The 18,742-nt window shown below is 56.3% G+C and overlaps 1 protein-coding gene and 2 long non-coding RNA genes across 5 annotated transcripts; 1 reads left to right on the plus strand and 2 right to left on the minus strand.

Annotated features, from left to right (window-relative positions):
* Positions 1-738: 738 nt before the first annotated feature.
* LOC129146084 (uncharacterized) lies at positions 739-4,573 on the minus strand. Its single transcript, XR_008552502.1, has 3 exons — positions 4,528-4,573; positions 3,525-3,731; positions 739-787 (listed from the first exon to the last, which is right to left on the minus strand). It is a non-coding gene; the product is annotated as an uncharacterized LOC129146084 (long non-coding RNA).
* A 5,878-nt stretch (positions 4,574-10,451) lies between these two features.
* Positions 10,452-18,425, minus strand: PRODH2 (proline dehydrogenase 2). Of its 2 annotated transcripts, XM_037517963.2 has the most exons (10): positions 18,237-18,425; positions 17,969-18,165; positions 17,745-17,883; positions 17,574-17,660; positions 14,496-14,576; positions 14,268-14,423; positions 14,030-14,196; positions 11,985-12,095; positions 11,539-11,624; positions 10,452-10,676 (listed from the first exon to the last, which is right to left on the minus strand). In XM_037517963.2, exons 1-10 carry the CDS (start codon positions 18,411-18,413, stop codon positions 10,507-10,509), a joined length of 1,371 nt encoding a protein of 456 aa, XP_037373860.1. In that variant the 5' UTR covers positions 18,414-18,425; the 3' UTR covers positions 10,452-10,506. The 2 variants fall into 2 exon arrangements, with proteins under 2 accessions (XP_037373860.1, XP_037373859.1); XM_037517962.2 differs by lacking the exon at positions 14,268-14,423 and having other exon boundaries at positions 18,237-18,410.
* On the plus strand, positions 12,332-12,961 carry LOC119250264 (uncharacterized). Of its 2 annotated transcripts, none has more exons than XR_005126255.2 (3): positions 12,332-12,532; positions 12,630-12,725; positions 12,807-12,961. It is a non-coding gene; the product is annotated as an uncharacterized LOC119250264 (long non-coding RNA). The 2 variants fall into 2 exon arrangements; XR_005126256.2 differs by having other exon boundaries at positions 12,630-12,721.
* Positions 18,426-18,742: the final 317 nt, after the last annotated feature.

Genomic DNA, 18,742 nt, shown 5'->3' on the forward strand with positions numbered 1-18,742 from the left:
GGAGCGCAGGGAGCCACGCAGGCCGCGTCCAGAGCAGCCCTGCCACTGGCCCAGGGTCGCAGTGGGTGCCAGCTCCCCTCCCTGCATCAGAGCTGATATGCGGGTACGGCAGAGCTGCAACAGCTTCAGCACCTGGGCGTGGCAGGGCAGGTGGGTGAGGCAGGGTCGGGGTGCCGGCCCTGAGGCCCCGCCCACACAGGCCCTTCTCACCTCCCAGCTCTGCTTAGCCGGGCCCTGCTCCGCCCAGTCTCGAGGGGTGCGACCCTGCTGGTCGCGCAGTCGCAGGTCACCCCCGGCCCGCAGCAGGTGCAGCAGGACCAGGCTGTGGCCCGAGAAGGCGCCTGCGTGCACAGGCGTGCTGCCGTCGAGGCAGCGGCTGCGGGGAACGGTGAGGACGGGCAAGGATCAGAAAGCAAGAGAGCAGGGACAAGACGCTGCCGGGTGAGAAGAGTCACTGCGAACCTGGGAGGGGGGTGTCAGGTGGGGAGGGGTCGCCTGGGGACACAGTGGGGTCTTTGAGAGGAGAGGGTCCCCGAGACAAGGTGGAGGACAAGGGTGTGCCGGGGAAGGGCGGGTCTCAGCTGGGAGGGAGAGAGGCCCCTGGAGGAGTCCTGGTTCTCCAGGCTCAGACACAGGGCCCCGGGAGTGGGGACATCACCACTGTCCACTCACTGGTTGGGGTTGGCCCCGAAGGCCAGCAGGCACCGCACGGCAGAGCTGTGGCCCAGCAGCGCCGAGAGGAAGAGCCCCGTCTGCCCAGCAGAGTTCTCACCATCCACCTGCGGGACTGAGGGGCAGCGAGCTTAGGACGGTCCCTGCCCCAGCTCCCGGGGGCTGCCAGGCAAAATCCGAGCCCGTTGCCAGCTTCCACAGGCCCTCCTCGGTCCATGACCGTTCCTGGGCCATCTCTGTCCCGAACACGCCCCCCACCCCGCCCCCAGCAGCATCTGAGGACTCTGCCTCGGAATCTGCAGTTGAGCTGGTCACCTCCGGGGGTGGTCACTTCCAGGGTCACTTCCTGCTACATTACAGCCGTCCCCGCCCCAGAGGTGTCCAAGCCACACAGAGCTCCCCCCGGGGCCCAGGGGAGAGTGGACACCATGGAGACTGGCTTGTAGGTGCCTCCACCCGGCTCTAAGTGAGTTTGTGTGTAGATCCCATGTGGCCACCATCCACTTCTCCAAAAGCAGCAAACTCCCTGGGAATTTGCGCACGTTTATTTTTGAACACAGGATCTAAGATGCCGAACCCAGGGAGCAGCTGGGCTCCGCCCATGTCAACCCTGACCCCTGTCACCCCGTTCAGACCCCTCCCAACCCTCCCAAGACCTGTTTCTTCTTTTTTTTTTAAGATTTATTTATTTCTGCATACAAGAACTGGGGTACAGGCCAGAGGTGTGGGGGGTGAGAGGATTCACCAGAGATAGAGTGGGGAGCTGAGCAGGTGGATCTACTGAAATACACTGCTGAGAGGAGCAGGGGGCGAGACAGGAGAAGTCTGCTGCGCCATGTGGGTAACTCCCTGGCCGGGGATTGAACTCGTGCTGCAGAGGCTGCGGACAGCCTCACAGGTTGCATCTTAACCCCTTGTGCCACCAGGGAGGCCCCCAAGTCCTGTTTCTCCGCACTCATCCAGGCCACTGCTTACCTCCCACTTCTGCTGACACCACCCTCCCCAAGTTCCCTCTTCCTCCAGGCCCTATCCCATATCCCCAGGGGGCAAATGCTTGGTGTCAGCTGTCCTGTGTTTTTGGCAGATATGGCTAATCAATTATGTGCTTGGTCCACACCAGGTTGGGCTCTGCCACAAACCAAGAACTCTGAGTGGCACACTTAATGCATCCTCTGTGACTCATCAGCCCACCATCTTTTGCAAGGTGTCCTACCTGGGTTTCTGCATTTGTCTTGCCTGCACAGGGATGGTCTTATGACAATGCATTTTATAATGCAATCGTTATGATCATTTGATGTATAGACAATCTTACACAAGTTGTTCCAAAAATAGAAAAAGAGGGCAAAAAAATTAAAAATCAAAAAATGTTTAAAGTACAAATTAAAAAAGAAAGAGGGAAGGCGGGGCTCATTTAATAAGGCTAGCACATGAGCTTAATTCCATAACCAAATGAGGGGGTTCAGAGCCAGCAAATGAAATTTTACATCAGTTCCGTGATCATAGACAGAAACTTTACAATTTATCAGTATGTATGATCATATATGCAAAACCCCTAAATAAAGCAAAAAAGGTAACCCAATTTATTCCCAGAAAGTAAGGATAAGTCAACATAAGAAAATCTAGCAACATAATAAAATACATTTATGGATTAAGAGACAACACATTTAACTCAGTAGATGCAGAAAAAAAAGCACTTGATAAATTTCAATACCTAGTTATTAGGGGGAAAAAATCCCCTAAAAAACTAAGAATAGATGGAAATTCCTCACTTGATAAAAGTTAAAAACCAATAACCCAATAGCAAGCAAGATACTGAATGCAGAAACAAACTCAGGAAAGTTGGGCAGTTCTGGTCAACATCTTCCAAGAAATGAAGAATTTCAATTAAGAAACTTGAATGTAGGGGCCTCCCTAGTGGCCCATCCTGTGCAGGCATCCCTGTGCAGGCAAGACAAATGCAGAAACCCAGGTAGGACACCTTGCAAGGAGTTAGGGCGCAGCCTATGAAGCTGTCTGCAGCCACTGCAGCACGAGTTCCATCCCCAGGCAGGGAGCTACCCACATGGCACAGCAGACCTCTCCTGACTTGCCCGCTGCTCCCCTCAGCAGTGTACTCTGGTCAGTCTGCCTGTTCTGTTCCCCACTCTCTCTCTGGTGAATCCTCTCACCTCCACCCCCACACCTCTGGTCTGTACCCCAGTTCTTGTATGCATAAATAGATCGATCTTGAAAAAAAAAAAAACTAGAAAGTAAAGGTTGAAGGTGAGACTAAATTGTCACCATCTTTAGATAACCAAAAAATGTAAAAGAATCAACAATTAGCTGTTAAGCAAGTTAGAAAGTGGTCAGGTAGGCAATTTGCAAATACCAATGAAAAAGAACATTTAAATTGGTTAATTTCCTGCCTGCAATGCCTCTGTTTTTCCCATCACAGAACAAAATTCACTCCTTTTGAGGTGCTTTGCACTTGCTGCCTCCCTTCAGCTTCAGTCCTAGGCCCAAGTCCCTTTGCTCCTGCAGCTACTTACACAAACCCAGTCTGCTTTGCCTTCAGGGCCTTTGCACTAGCTCCTCCATCATTTGAAGTGCTCTTACCCTTATTGTCACATGATTGGATCTTATACTATGGGACTCAAATATCACCCCCTCCCAAAGGCCATACTTTCCCTGATCAGGCCATACACCCTGATTCACGGTGATCCAGGTCATGTTCACCCCCAAAGGTCCTCATCATACAGTGTCTGGCAGACAGTAGGTGCCTGGCACACACTTGATGCGCCAACTCAAGTCACACCCTGCATTCCACTCCTGGATCTTGCCCCCTCAGGCAGCTGCAGCAGCCGGATCCTCACCTCTCTGCAGGAGCCGGGTGAGGGCCCAGCCTGGGCCCCCAGACACAGCCAGGCGATGCAGGCGGCCCACCTGGCCTTCTGGGTCCCCAACGGAGCCCAGCTCCACAGGGAAGCGAGAGGACAGGGAGGGCATCTGTGGTCCACCTCAGTTAGGTCCTGGGTGGGGACCAGCTAGAGGGTCTCGTGGGCAGGAAGAAGTGAAGGACTCTGGAGGCAGTAAAGACACAACTGGCTCTGAGTAGTGAGCAGGGGACCCATGGAAGGAAGGGGATCAGTGGGGGTCTGATTTGGAGGGAGGTGTCTGATTGAGAAAAGGTAAAGGTGTGGTTTCTGGAAGAGCTACTCATACTGGAGTCGGGGTGGGGGGTGTCTAAGGGATTCTGAGAGGTGAAAGGGGTCTAAGGAAATCGGGGGCAGGCACTCCTTGAGTTGGGGTGTAAGGGCATCAGGGATAGACTCTGAACCCAGGAAGGAGTCTGGGGGTTTATGGAAGAAGGTCTGAAGACAACCTATAGGCTGGTGAAGACCTGAGGGTTAAGAGTTGAGAGGCACCTGGGTCTTAGGGCTGAGTTGGGGGACCAGAGGAGGACAATCCCGGGGTGGGTCAGAGGACTGGGAACCAGGCCTGAGCACAGGGACTGGGGTGGGGACTCAAAGCTGCAGGGAGTCTGGCAAGGAGAGTCTGAGGACTGAGGGCTCTTACTGAGGTTTGGGGAAGTTGGCTGGGGGGGGGGTCAGGGTGGGGGGGAGCCCAGGGTCTACAGGTTAGGGGAAGGGACTACACGAAGGAAAAGGTCTGAGGCCTGGATCCTTGAGCCTCCCGGGGAGGTTCTGAGTATTGGGTGGGCTCTGAGGTGGGGAGAAAGGGACAGTATGGGTGGGGGGGTTGGGCGTGTGAGGGCGGGTCTTCAGGCTGGGGGAGGGGTCTAGGGGAGAGCTGAGGGCTAGTGAGGTCTCGGAAGGTTCTAAGGCCCAGACCCCAGTCCTGGAGGCTTGGGCCTACCGTTGGGCTCCGATAGTGACCGCCCCGGGTGGATACGTGATCGGAACGCGATCGGCGCGTGAGGGACGCATCAGCGTGTGGCCTGGGCGCTCGGGCCCTGGTGCCTGGAGGCCTCCGCGCGCGTGCTGGCGGCCACCGGCTGCCTTCGCACTTGCACAGCAGCCTCCCTCCCCCGAGAGGCGCCCTATGGCCCTGAGGTGACCTGAAAGAAGAGATGGTGACCTCTGCTCCAGAGCTATGGTTGCCCCCTAGAGGTTACCCCACCTGGAGGGGGTGTGCAGGGCACCCGCAGAGTTGAGGCATCTGCACCCAAACTCATTGTCTGGCCTGTGACCTGCTTCCTCCGAGTCACCTTCCCGGGCCAGGGGCGCCTGAGGGAGGGGCGGGGCCGTTTCTGTCAGAGATGCGCCTTCCCAAAGGTGCCAGGTAGGAACTTCCGACTCCCAAGGCCATCCTAACTGCGCATGCGTCGTGCCCTCATCGGAAGGTCCCTAATGGACTGATTGATTCCACCTGCCCCTCGGACGAAAGAACTTTTTTGGTCGCTGGCCCTGACCTCCCTCCTTAACAACCTTGGCTCCCTGGTGCTCGCCAGGATCTCACACAGTGTGCGGAACTGCGGCCTGGAGATCCCACTCACCCTCCTGCTTTCTCTGCTCTGTGAACAGACCCCACGCAGCCCTGAACACTGGCCTCAGGCTGCCTGGAAAGGAAGTCGGGGACCCGCGTACCCCAAGTACGGCCTAGAAGCCAGGAGGACGGGCCCTGGGAGCCCGGAGGCTTCTCCCCTTCTCCGGCGGAGCACAGCTGGAGGGTCAAAGGCCAGTCCTTCAAAGCACCAGCACTCATAGTGGGCCCGGGCCAGCAGCGCCCACACCCTCCGGGAACGTGTCAGAAATGCAGATTCTCAGGCCCTGCCTCAGCCCGACTGGTTCTCAGATTCTGGTCATGGGCAGCCCCAGCCTGTGTTCTACGACGCCCCCAGGTGATTCTGAGGCTCCCTGAGACATGAGAGCCGCTGACTTGAGAACCAGCTTTACAGATTCAGAGATGGGGCTCAGGGAGGTTAAGTGGGGTGTCTGGGGTCACTCAGTAAGTCATTATCAGTCAGTGACCCCCTGATAGTGGGTCTGACTCCAAAGCGCATGCTCCTGATTGTGCCTGCGTCGTGCTCTTATTATTACGGTCTTTAATGGACTGATTGATTCCACCTGCCCCTCAGACAAAAGAAATTTTTGGTCACTGGTCCTGACCTCCCTCCTCAGCAAACTTGGCTCCCTAGTGCTCGCAAGGATCTCTAGGCTGCAGTGTCCACACAGTGTAGGAGATCCTTGCGAGCACAGGGGAGCCAAGGTTGTTAAGGAGGGAGGTCAGGGCCAGGGACCAAAAAGTGCTTTAGTCCGAGGGGCAGGTGGAATCAATTAGCCATTAGGGAGCATCCTAATGAGGGCACCACGCATGCGCAATCAGGAGCCTGTGTCAGGGTATCATCGAATAAGGTTATAAATGAAGCTGGGACTCTGCCCAGCAGGAAGGTTTAGGAGGCTTGAATAAAGGGAAGTGATAAGGTTGCTATGGGAACCAGCCATTAGGCTGACCACTTAGGGGCTCCCTGGTGGCCCACGTGGTTAAGCACAGCACTATGAAGCTATCCGCAGCCTTTGCAGCAAGAGTTCGATCCCCGGCCAGGGAGCTACCCACGTGGCGCAGCAGACCTCTCCTGTCTCACCTGCTGCTCCCTCAGCAGTGGATTTCAGTGAATCCACCTGTTCTACTTCCCACTCTGTCTCTGGTGAGTCCTCTCCACCCCCACCCCCCACACCTCTGGCCTGTACCCCAGCTCTTATATACATAAATAAATCAGTCTTTATTGAAAAAAGAGCCCAGGGCTTGTTCCTCCCCCTATGAATGGGGGGATCCTTTACAGCCAAAAGGAAGAAGACATGTTTGTTAAAGCTGGCAAATGTCTCACCTGCTCAAGAATGTGTGGTCTGCACAGGATGCATGAAAAAGTGCTTAGATCTGCCTGAAGGTGACAACACGATTTGCAAGCCTCCCTCTTGGGTGACTTGCTGTGGCCCATTTCAAATTACCTGCAGGTGGTTTTTGTTATGTAATAAGGTGGCTTACTCTTTTGTTTCTGCAAATAGCGCCGGGCGCCCTGCAGCACCGGGAAACACCTCGGTTATGCCTCAAAAGACCCACTTAACTCAGGAAGTGAAAGAAAAAAGGGAAATTTCCCTCTCACCAAACTGCGGGGACACGCATGTCTGGGGAGCCGCATAGAATACGTCACTGCGTGTTTTGTGGGGCGCCAGTTACGTGGGACTCTTAGACTGGAGGCAGAGCACCTGGCTTGCCCGACAGTAAAATCACTAAATGCCGCTTCTCAGGGTGTTATAGGACAGGGAGAGGGTCAGCCCAAGCCCCGCAAACCTGCCTATTCTAAATGGGTTCTGCCATCCGCCGCATCAACACAAAACATAGGAGACTTTAATGGGAAGGAACTTTAATACAACTAGGAAACAATACAGGAAAGGCAGAGTCTAGTTTCTACATGAAGCACCCAAAGTTACCCGTCCCCTCGTGGGTAAAAGTCCATCCATATGGGATTGGCCCAGAGCAAGACCCCAAAGCCTGCCACAAGTCTAAAGCATCTTCCAGTGGGGACCCACAGAAAAGGGTCACAAACAACTGGACAAGCCCGGAAGGAAAAGAGCAAAATCAACACCAAGATAAAAGCTGCCATGGTCACCTCCCACGGGTCTCACCCACATCTGTGTCACCCAGTCCACGACCAAAAGACAAGCGCAGTTTCTTCACGTGTCTCTAGGCTCCATGCGCCTCCTCCAGGTCTCCTGGCTCCATCCTGCTTCCTTCCTTCCTCAGTCTCTTCACAGATGTGGGTGAGACCCGTGGGGAGGTGACCATGGCAGCTTTTATCTTGATGCTGATTTTGCTCTTTTCCTTCCGGGCTTGTCTGGTTGTTTGTGACCCTTTTCTGTGGGTCCCCACTGGAAGATGCTTTAGACTTGGGGCAGGCTTTGGGGCCTTGTTCTGGGCCAATCCCATTTGGATGGACTTTTACCCACGAGGGGATGGGTAACTTTGGGTGCTTCATTTAGAAACTAGACTCTTTGCCTTACCTGTATTGTTTCCTAGTTTAATTAAAGTTCCTTCCCATTAAAGTCTCCTATGTTTTGTGTTGATGCGGCGGATGGCAGAACCCATGTAGAATAGGCAGGTTTGCGGGGCTTGGGCTGCCCCTCTCCCTGTCCTATAACAAGGGCACTGGTGCCAGCGGACAGGAATTGGGCCATTTGAGGAAAGCGAGGCTGGGGAATCAAGCTGCCCAGGCGCATCTGCTGCTCAGGCGGCCGTGTGCCTGAGGAGTTTATTATTTTTAAAAGGTTTATTTATGCATACAAGAGCTGGGATACAGTCCAGGGGTGCGGGAGGATTCACCAGAGACAGAATGGGGAGCAGAACAGGCAGACTGACTGAAATACACTGCCGAGGGGAGCAGCGGGCGAGACAGGAGAGGTCTGCTGCGCCATGTGGGTCACCCCGCTGGCCAGGGATCGAACTCTGTGCTGCAGCGGCTGCAGATAGCTTCATAGTGCTGACACTTAACCCCTTGTGCCACCAGGGAGGCCCTGCCTTGAGGAGTTTAAAGGACTGTGTGGTTTTAATTTGACTAACAATACTCAACTCATTGAACAGAAAGTTGAGACCACTCATTCTGTTGTCCCAGAGATAAAGGAGGGAAGAGCTTCTGGGCACTGATCTGTCCTATTTCACCTCCTGGCTGGTAAGTGTTGCTAGACTGCAGAAGGCTTTTCTAGACTTTTTTTATATCCAAAAGGGTGGGTTTACTATTAAAAAAAGGAAGGAGGGACCTCCGTGGTGGCGCAAGGGGTTAAGTCTCAGCACTATGAAGCCACCCATAGCCTCTGCAGCACAGTTCCATCCCCCGCCAGGGAGCTACCCACATGGCACAGCAGACCTCTCTTGTCTCGCCCGCTGCTCCCCTCAGCAGTGTATTTCGTCAGTCTGCCTGTTCTGCTCCCCACTCTGTCTCTGCTGAATCCTCTCACCCCCTTCCCCTGCTCCTCTGGCCTGTACCCCAGTTCTTATATGCATAAATAAATACATCTTAAAAAGAAAAAAAGGAAAGGACCCTTGCTTTTTCTTTTCTTCAGTGTAACTGCGTGTTGTTGTCTACAACATGCTCCTGTATTTGTTTCTTTCTGTACATTTATACTTAGGAAAGGAACGGGCCGGCTGATGACTGCAACTGCTGCGCACGCAGAAGCTGGTGGCATCTTTTGTCTAAAACAAGCCTCTAGAAATAAGGGCTTAAAACTAGCAGTGGGGAAAACGATAGTGATAGGGGCTGGGCAGGGCCGAGAAGGGCACCTTCCGAGCTGAGGCACCTGCACCCACACACGTGTCTACCCCGTGACCCGCTTGCACCGAGTCACCTTCCCAGTGCAGGGGTGCCGGGAGGGAGGTGGGGCCGTTTCTGTCAGGGATGAGCCGTCCCAGAGAGAAGGCGCTGGGGAGCTGGGATGCCATGAAACCCCCAGAAGCTGCCAGCCGCCTGGAGTGAAGGCCCCTCACTGATAACGAACTGTCTTTGCTTAACTTGCTGTTAACAGCAGGGAGAGACGCGGGCTTAGAGGGGCCTTCGGAGCACGGTGCTTGAAGATGCTTAAAGTCTGGTCTAACCAAAGCGCCTGAGAAAGACTCCATCCCCGCCCTTGCAAAGAACCCGCAAGTTCCTGGCAACAGCTTGAATCCCCGTGCTTGCCTGTCTCATGCTTCCCACCCCACTGACTGTTTCCTTTCTCTGCCCCAGCCTGGGCCCCACATGGTCCTGGACACCTCCCGCTGGATGCCCCCAGGGAGCCTCACACCTGTGGGTCCCACGCTGATCCAGTGTCTCCCCCAGACTGTATTGGCTCCACTGCCCCCCTCTTCAAGCCAGAGCCTGTGACTCTCTCCCTCCACCCAACCCATCAGCCCACAGCTCCCCCCAGCCCTGCTCCCCAACATCGCCCCTGCCCCAGCTTCCCCTGGGCCTGCAGTCAGTCCCCCCACTCTGGTCTACTGGCCACATGGCAGCAGGGGGGTCTCCCTAAAACCAAAGCTGACCCTGTTGGAGACGCTCCTGACTCTGCTGTGCCTTGGGGTACAGTTCCAGCCCCGCAGGGTGGCCCCTAAGACTGCACCCCTCGCCCCGGCCATGCAACTCTGTCACCCACCCCCAGTCTGTTTCACACTTTCCTGCTCATGCGTGCGTCCTTGTCTTTGAATGCCCTTCTCCTTGCGCACTTGTTTATTCTTTGGGGAGCCCTCTCGACCCCCCGCTGGCTACTCTGGTCTCCCACAGCCCCCAGGCTTTTCCTAACATCACCCGATTCGCTGCACAGCTCCCCCATTACAGCACTGACCATGCTCTGCCCAGCGCCTCCATCACAGCGCTGACCGTGCTGGGCTGTGCCTGGGAAGAGGCTGCCTGGCCCTCCCGGGCGAAGAGCCTGACACGGAGCCCGGCTTGTCTGGTCCCTGCTGTCCCCCGCCTAGCTGACCTCAGCCTAGCTCGGGAGGGGCCTGGCACATGCCTGCTGAGGGGCAGCGGCTTGGCTCTTCATCCTGTCCCTCCCGGCCCCGTGGCCGCGTCTGCTGTCACCGGGGCACCCCTGCAGCCCAGAGGGGTCCCGTGTGAGCGCTGCTGGGGCCCTGCAGTCCAGGCCACCTCAGGGTCTGGGGCGCTTACTTAAGTCCCTGTCAAGTCCTTGCCGAGCTCTGGGTCATCACGAGGTCTCTGTTGCGCAGCCCGGACCCTGGGCTTGGGCCGGCTTGGGGGGGCCTCCTTCCCCAAGGAGGTAGCATCGGCGGAGGGCAGCAGTCTGGGCAGTAGCTCAGGACCTTTATTGACCACACGACCTCGGGGGGGGGGCTGCCGGGGGACACTTAGGCACCCCCCAGCAGCCTCCGCCGAAGTTCCTGGCTGAGCAGCTCCTGTTCCCTGCGGGCTCCCCGCAGCACACTCCGGTTCTCCTGGGCCCTCCGGATCAGGTAGGGGATCACCTCCTCCAGGGAGCCGTAGGGAATGGACTTGTACACAGCGTAGCCGGCCTGCCCTGGGGGGAGACCATGGGCAGGAAGTGGGCGCCTGTTCGGGGAGACGCTCCCCTGGGCCCCACCCGGCACAGAGACTTCCATTATTGACAACAGACAAAGCGAGCGGGACAAAAACAGAAAGAAAGAAAAAAAAAAAAGCCCTAAAAATCCCAAAGCAAGGACTGAAGAAAATGTTCTTAAAGTTACTAAAATGCTGCGAGACACAGGAAGCACTTCTGCCCTGAGCTGCGACTGGATGACTTCAGAGAGTTGAGAGGGACAGGAATCAAGCCCCATCACCTACCCAGAGTGAGATAAGGCAGAATTCCCCCAAATTAAACTGGGGCCCCGGCATGGACACCCTCAGAGCAGGCGCTAACAGGAGTCAACCCTCCCACCACCTCCACTCGCAGGGAACGGCCTTGACCACACATAGCTTGGGCGAGAAAGCAGAACTCCACCCCAAGAAGCTTGGCCCTGGGTTAGCCCCTAACACATGGGCAACCTAAGGGTGCACCCCTGGGTGACTCAAGAAAGCCCCCCACTGTGGATCCACGGTGATTTTGTCCACCTTAGCACCTGGCAGAAGAAAACACACATTTCTGGTCCCAGGCCTGGGCGCAGCACCCTGAAGACACAAGACCCAGCAGCGCACAGAACAAGACGCCGTGGTCTGGAACCAGCAAAACAGCAAGAGCAGCAAGGCCGGCCGGGCCTCAGACGCTGACGCCAAGACTATCTGACAGTCTCCCCAGATAGTCTGGCGCCTGCACCAGCCGCACGCTCTGGATGGGAGCCCGGCCAGGCCCCGGCTGTGTGGGGAGGAGGGACTGGCTGGAGGGGGTTGAGGCCTGGGGATGAGGCCTGGGGGCATCGACATACCCAGTGCCAGGGAGATGTGGTCAGACATCCCCAGGAGTTGTCCAAAACACACAGGCCCGTCCAGGGGAATGCCCAGCTCCCACATGCTAAAGAAAAGACCCCACATCAGCGCAGGCGTGGCCGGAAGCAGAGCAGCAGGAGGCCCGCAGGCACCCACATGGCGGTGCTGGATACGCCATCCAAACTCAGTGATAAGTAACCGCTGCTCCAACCCCTCCAGAGCCCCCCCAGTGAACCCTCGAACCTCCCCGTACCCCAGACAGTAAGGGCCAACGCCTTGGCCCGCTGGGTCAACCTACAGATGTAGCAGGGGTTAAATATTTTGGCTGTTCCCCCACAACCCTCTGAACCCACCAGCCCCACACGCCCTCCTTGACCCCTGTCCACCACCCTGCGTGCATGCCTGGAGAGGGAGGAGGCACCTGTTTCCCACCCCCACCGCATACCGCTTGGTTGCCTGGTGAACTGATTCCTCATTGTGGGACGCCACCATGAGGTGGCACAGGGGGCCTCGGCGAGACACCTGGGCCAGCATCAGCTCCAGACAGCGGCTGTAACTGAAGGGAGATGCTGCGTTCAGCACAGGGCACCTGGTGAGTGAGGCTCAGCCCTGGGATCCCCGTCCTGAGGTGGGGGGTGCCTGAGGGCAGGGACTCTGGGGTTGGGTGGTCCCTGCTAACTGCACAGGGCAGCCTTTCTCTGAGCAATTTTCCTCTGTAACAATGAGAGTTCACCCCATTGTGAGGATGGTGTGAGATAAAGGTCCGCATAAAGCCTCCGGCACAGTGGCAGCCACATAGGCAAAGGCCATGTTCAGATGCACAAGCTCACACTCAAGGTCACTCAGGACAGTGAGTCCACAGAGTGTAATTAGCAACAACCCAAATGTCCATAAGTGGGGAGCTGGCTAAATGAATGAGGACACATGGAGGATGGTGGAGTACTATGCAGCTCTTAAAAAGAATGAGGACTCTCTCTGGGCACCACTCTGAAGGTAAACAGACTGACACAAGTGTGCAGAGCCTGCTGCAGGCCGGGGGACACCCTCTGGGCTTTACAGACAACACTGGTTTATTCTCTGCTGAACCCAGATCTGTTCTCCACCCTTCTCTGCCCCTCGGGAAGCTGACTTATACATCCTGCATCACCCATGGAGTCATGAGCAGGACACCAGAGGTGGTCAGTGAGTATGTGTTGAATGAATAAATTCCTTCTTCCCAAGGCCATGGGATGGGAGTTCAAGGAGCTCACCCACATCTTTTCCCCAGTACAGGGTGATTTGAAGTAAGAATTCCTGTTCTAGAGCCAGTCTGCTTGGCCTCCTATCTTGACCTTGCCACTTCTTTGCCACATGACCTTTTGTAAGTGATTCCACCTCTCTGTGTCTCTGCCTATCAAATGTGGGTGTCATAATAGTATCTACTGCTTGGGGTTGTTTATTCATTCAGCACATCTGTACCGAGCATCCATTCTGTAACGGGCATGATCTTCAGCTCTTGGGGCTCAACAGTGAACAAATCAGAAACTCTTGCCATCCTGAGCCCACATTTTAGTGGGGGAGACAGTCAGTGAGCTATTAGGAAACTATATAGAACCTCAGTTGCTAAGTGCTAAGAGAGTGGGGATAGAATGTTCTAGGTTGTTTTTTTTTTTTTAAGATTTATTTATTTATTTATTTGTTTGTTTGTTTATTTATTTATTTATACAAGCACTGGGTACAGTCAGAAGCACGGGAGGGTGAGAGAATTCATCAGAGCCAGAACGGGGCACAGAACAGGCAGACTGACGAAATACACTGCTGAGGGGCGCAGCGAGCACGGCAGGAGAGGTCTGTGCGCCATGTGGGACCCTCGCTGGTGCCCGGGGATCGAACTGGTGCTGCAGAGGCTGCGGGCAGCTTCACAGCCCAGCACTCAACCACTGCGCCACCAGGGAGGCCCAGAATCCCAGAATGTTCTAGTTTTTGATAGGGCAGGCAGGGAAGGTCTCCTGAGAAGATACTAGTAGGTGAAGACCTAAGGAGACGAGGGATTGAGCCAAGCAGCTGTGTGGAGGAAAAACATTCTAGGCAGTGGGAACAGGAAGCACAAAGGCCCTGGGGTCGTCAGGGAGGATCTGTGGCTGGAGCACTCTGAGTGAGGAGAGTCGGGGGAGGAGCGACAGCAGGTACAAGATCACGTGGGGCCCTAAGGATCTGGGGTTTATTAAGGGTATGATGGGAGCCATGGAAAGATTCTGCGCTGAGGAGGCACAAGAGTGACTCAGGTGTTAACAAGCTCCCTCTGGCTGGAGGTGGAAGACAGACTGGGGAGGAGGGACAGGGCAGGGAGCAGGTTGCCCAGGGAGGAGGCTGCTGTGCAAGAGCTGGAGTCTGGAGCAGGGAGGAGAGACCCTCCCACACAGGACACTCTGCAGGGCGCGAAGCGGTTGCCAGTTAAAGATCGGATGTTAATTATCATCTGCCTCAGAGGCCAGTGCGGCCCAGTCCTACCTCCGACAGGTAGCCTCGTAGTCAGGCTGCGTGGGATCTGCGGTCCCCTGGAGCCGGGCCACGGCCCTTTCCTTGTCCAGATACGCCCCTCGGACCAGCTTCACCCCAAAGGCCAGGCCGGCCCTGTCTGCGGCCTCTGCGTCCCGCCTCAGCCTCTCGGGTGTGTCCTGCAGAGCACAGCAGCTTAGGGCGCTGGGAGCCTGGCCCGCGGCCCCCCCACCTCCCCAGCCCCGCGCACCTTGAGATAGGCCTGGTAGGTGTTCCACACCCAGGGCCCCCCCTCCGCGGGGCTGTTCCAGCGCGCGGCCAGGGCCTCCACCAGCAGGGAGAGCGCGGGGTTCAGCGAGGTGTACTCAGCATCCACCAGGAGACGCACCTGCTGCGCTCGGGCGTGCTGGCGGGAGAGGGGCTGGTCAGGCCCCCAGGCTCGCGACAGGTTGGGGGCGCCCCAGCTAGAAGGCCTTACCTGTACCACCCGGTGCAAGCGGCTCAAGGAGGCCTGGAGATGCCGGTTTTGCTCAGCATTGAGGCAGGAAAGCTGGAGGTCCTGGTGTGTGTGGGGGGGCAGCAAGGGAGGCGAGTGGGGGTGAGGACTACTGGACCCCGCTAGGCCCTAGCTCGCCAATCCCCCACCACCAGGAAGGGAAAAAGTTTAGAAATTGTTAGGAATCAGAGAAGTAGCTTTACACGTGGATGTTGTTTCTTGGGGTGTAATACAGCGGGGAGGACCCTAGAATCTGGGTTTGAGTGCTGACTCCTCCACTTACCGCGTGGCTTGAGCTAAGTCACATGACCTCATGGGCTCAATTTCCCCCTCTGTGAATGGGGAGAGTAGCAGCACCTACCTGACAGAGTTGCTGTGTGCATAAAAAAGGACTCATGTGTCAAAAATACCTGGATATAATGAGGGGCAGGACAGTGCCAGCAATTGGGGTGGTTATTATTATGACTAGATGGCTCCATAAACCCTCCTAACGATTTCACCTTCACAATGACCTCTAGTGTATTTCAGTAGATCCTCCTGTTCTGCTCCCCACTCTGTCTCTGGTGAATCTTCTCACCCCCGCATCTCTGGCCTGCACCCCAACTCTTGTATGCATAAATCAATAAATCTTTAAAAAAAAAAAAAAGAGGAACTTGGGAATTAAAACCAATAAATAGAAGCGTTGTAGACAGGTGTCATTCCAAGCTCAGGTGTCATTCCATTATTTCCAGTGAGGAGACCAAAGTCTGGAGAGTGGAGTGACTTGATTTACTGAATAGACGGTGCTCAAACAGCAGCTGGCTCGGGAGTGCTGTGCTACCGCCTATTAGTCTCTCAGCTTCTCCTGTTTCCTCATCAGGAGCCAAAGGCCTCATTGCAGCCACCGAGGCTCACCCTTCTGCTCTCCGTCCTCTCATCCTTGCCTCCCCCACGGCCCTCCAGCCACGCTGGCCTTCCTGCTGTTCTCTGACCATGTCAGGTGCCTGCTGACCACAGAGCTTTTGCAGATTCTCCCTTCTGCCTCCAACACGCTTCCCCCAAGTCCACCTACCTCACTCCTGCCTCTCCGCCCAGTCTCGTTCCACTGTCACCTTCGCAGAGGTTTTCTCTGGTTCAAATCTGCAACTACCCGGGGCTTTCTGGTCCCCTGCCCATGACTTATTTTTCCCTACAATGCTTATATTTATTGGTTTTAATTCCCGAGTTTCTCTTTTTTATTTAACGATTTATTTATTTATTTATTTTTTAAAAAGATTTATTATTTTTTATTTATTTATACATGCACTGGGTACAGTCAGAAGCGCAGGAGGGTTAGAGAATTCACCAGAGCCAGAGTGGGGAGCAGAGCAGGCAGAAGGACCGAGGTACACTGCTAAGGGGAGCAGTGGGCGGCAGGAGAGGTCTGCGCGCCATGCGGGACCCTCCTCGGGTGGCCGGGGAGCAGCCGGGGATCCAACTGGTGCTGCAGAGGCTGCGGGCAGCTTCGCAACCCAGCGCTCAACCGCTGCGCCACCGGGGAGGCCCTAACGATTTATTTTTTTATGCATACAAGAGCTGGGGTGCAGGCCAGAGGTGCGGGGGGTGAGAGGATTCACCAGAGACAGAGTAGGGAGCAGAACTGGCAGACTGACTGAAACACACTGCTGAGGGGAGCAGCGGTGAGACAGGAAAGGTCTGCTGCGCCATGTGGGTTGCTCCCTGGCCAGGGATCGAACTTGTGCTGCAGTGGCTGCAGATAGCTTCACAGTACTGGCACTTGCGCCACGAGGAAGGCCCAAGTTCCCCATTATTAAAGGCTTCATTAATTGCTGGCTCCATCCATTTATCTATTCATTCATTTACAATGTACTTCTCAGACCCTGTCTAGGTGCCAGAGGTGGGGCTATGCCATGAACAGGACAGTCGTGAATTGTCCTGAGGAACCAGAGAGCAGAAGACCAAGGCTGGGGCGTGGGGGTTGAATCTGAGATGGGAACAGGAAGGAGGGGAAGGAGACACTGGTGTCGGTATGGGGCGAGCAGGTGTAAACTGTCTTGGGGGTGTCCAGGGAAAGATGTTTGGGGGGCTCAGGAAACAGAAACATGGACATCGCTATTGCAAATGGGGAAACTGAGGCTGTCAGGGTCAGGGAGGAGGCCCTTGCCAGGGAAATAATGAGACAGCAAAGTACCCTCTCACCAGCCCTGGCAACCTCCATATTTAAGAAACAAAAAACCCAACAAAGATGGAGACTGAACCCACAGAGATGAAAAAGGAGAAGCAGGTCGTGGTTTGGGGAAGCCAAGTGGTGTGAGGAGGAGGAAGTCCCTCTGTCCATCTGGAAGTCAGATCCCAGCTCAGCAGGGATTTTAATCCTTCAGACCACTCAGGAAAGAAGTTGCTGTCACCATCCCCGCATGAGTCAACTAAAACTCACAAGGGGCGAAACTCATCATACTCCACAGCCCACGCTCTGAAACACCAACCCTCCCTCCTATGTGTCTGGGATGTGTTTCAAAAATTACAAATGTTTGGGGCCTCCCTGGTGGCGCAAGGGATTAAGATGCAGCACTATGAAGCTATCCACAGCCACTGCAGCACAAGTTCGATCCCCAGGCAGGGAGCTACCCACATGGCGCAGCAGACCTCTCCTGTCTAGCCCGCTGCTCCCCTCAGCAGTGTATTTCGTCAGTCTGCCTGTTCTGCTCCCCGCTCTGTCTCTGGTGAATCCTCTCACCCCTCCCCCCCACACCTCTGGCCTGTACCCCAGCTCTTGTATGCATAAATAAATAAATCTTTAAAAAAAATATTGACTTTCTTCTAGCTGGTAAGAACTGTGTGTCTATCACTCCTCTGAGGCTCCGGGCCCTCGGGCCACTCCCCAAGGCCCCCCAGATGACCCATAGTGCATCCGCAGCTCCATTCCCGTGTTTCAGCCACATTTATTCTGGATGCTCTAAGCCTGAGAAGCAGCAGCGGTTAAACAATTTGAAGAGCCCCTTGCAGATACCTGCCAAGTGCAGAACTCTGCCTCCCACATCTCCCACCAACCTTCCTATCTCCCCAGGCTGGGGTCCTTACCCGCCCGGACTCCATGGCGTCCGCCAGCCTCTCGGGGCTCAGCTCTGAGGAAGCCCCTGGTCTTCCGACCCATGAGGTGAGCTCCTTCTGCAAGGAGGCGGCGGGGAGGGGGGTGAGGGGGACCTGGTGGGCAGCCGCGCCCCTCCCCCCACCAGGCCGCGTGTCCCTTACACAGAGCCGCGTGCTGGCCAGCGCCGTCACCTTCAGCTGCATGAGGGTGTCCCCTGCGGAGCCCGGGGTCTGCGGGAGGCCTCGGGAGAGGTGCACACACTGCAGCATGGCGCCCAGGTTCCCCTCGTACCAGGCCTCCCTGCCCAGCCAGCAGGCGTCAGGCCCTGGGGTCCCTCACACCCTTCCTGTCATCCTCCCGGGCCCCGGGGCGCCCCCCCACTCACCCTGCCTTGACAGCTGAGTCTGGCTCCTCCTCAGTGGGCACGGCCAGCAGAGGCCGCAGCCCGAGGGCCTGGAGCTGCTGCACGCAGCCCCTCACCTGCTCGGCCGTCTCCCCGGCCACAAACTGCCCATAGATGGAGGCCCGGAGGAGCGCGCCCGAGAGCCGGGCGCCCAGGAGCCGCTGGGACCAGGCCTGGAGCTGGGGCGACAGAGAGCGGGGCTCAGAGTGGGGCCCAGTCACCCCAGGCCGGCCCCCCGGGCACTGCTCACCGCCAGGCCGTGGGTGACCAGCGGGGGCCAGGCGCACAGCCGGAGCACCAGCAGGGCCCGCGCCAGCTCCCCGGTGCCCTTGAGGTGGAAGGCCCCGCCGTCGAAACTCAGGGGCTGCCAACCCCCCGCGGGGGGCCCCGCCTTGGAATGGAGCGCCCTCCAGGTCCGCAGCATCATGGACCCCTTGACCTCCAAGGTAGGAAAGGGGCTTTGGGGGCAACAGGTGGACCAAATGCCCCTTGACCAGCGGGGCAGTGACTGATTAACCAGGCAGCAGCCAGGGAGAGGAACCTCTTCAAAACCACCGGCTCTTTGGGGGGCAGTTAATTATTAACTGATGGGTGCAGAGTTCAAATAACGGGGACAGGAAGGGAAGCCCCAATAATCTCCTAATACTTGGTCCCACCTATTTGGTGCCCATCAAGTGCCAGTGGGTGTAAAGCAAGAGCCTGGGCCCTGGAGCCACGAGCTCTGAGTCCCTGGCTGCTCAGCTTTGGGGTGTGGGA

The sequence above is a fragment of the Talpa occidentalis genome, unplaced genomic scaffold (assembly GCF_014898055.3).
Source record: "Talpa occidentalis isolate TD23 unplaced genomic scaffold, MPIMG_talOcc4v2.1 talOcc4.17, whole genome shotgun sequence".
In the NCBI taxonomy this organism is placed as follows: Eukaryota; Metazoa; Chordata; class Mammalia; order Eulipotyphla; family Talpidae; genus Talpa; species Talpa occidentalis.

What these genes read in the sequence shown, in the direction of transcription:
- PRODH2 (XM_037517963.2), bottom strand. Translation starts at nt 18,413, where the DNA reads ATGATGCTGCGGACCTGGAGGGCGCTCCATTCCAAGGCGGGGCCCCCC. An exon ending in TGGCCAGCACGCGGCTCTGT is followed by an intron (nt 17,661 to 17,744) that starts GTAAGGGACACG and finishes GCCTCCTTGCAG; the next exon opens with AAGGAGCTCACCTCATGGGT. An exon ending in ACGCCATGGAGTCCGGGCGG is followed by an intron (nt 14,577 to 17,573) that starts GTAAGGACCCCA and finishes CACACACACCAG; the next exon opens with GACCTCCAGCTTTCCTGCCT.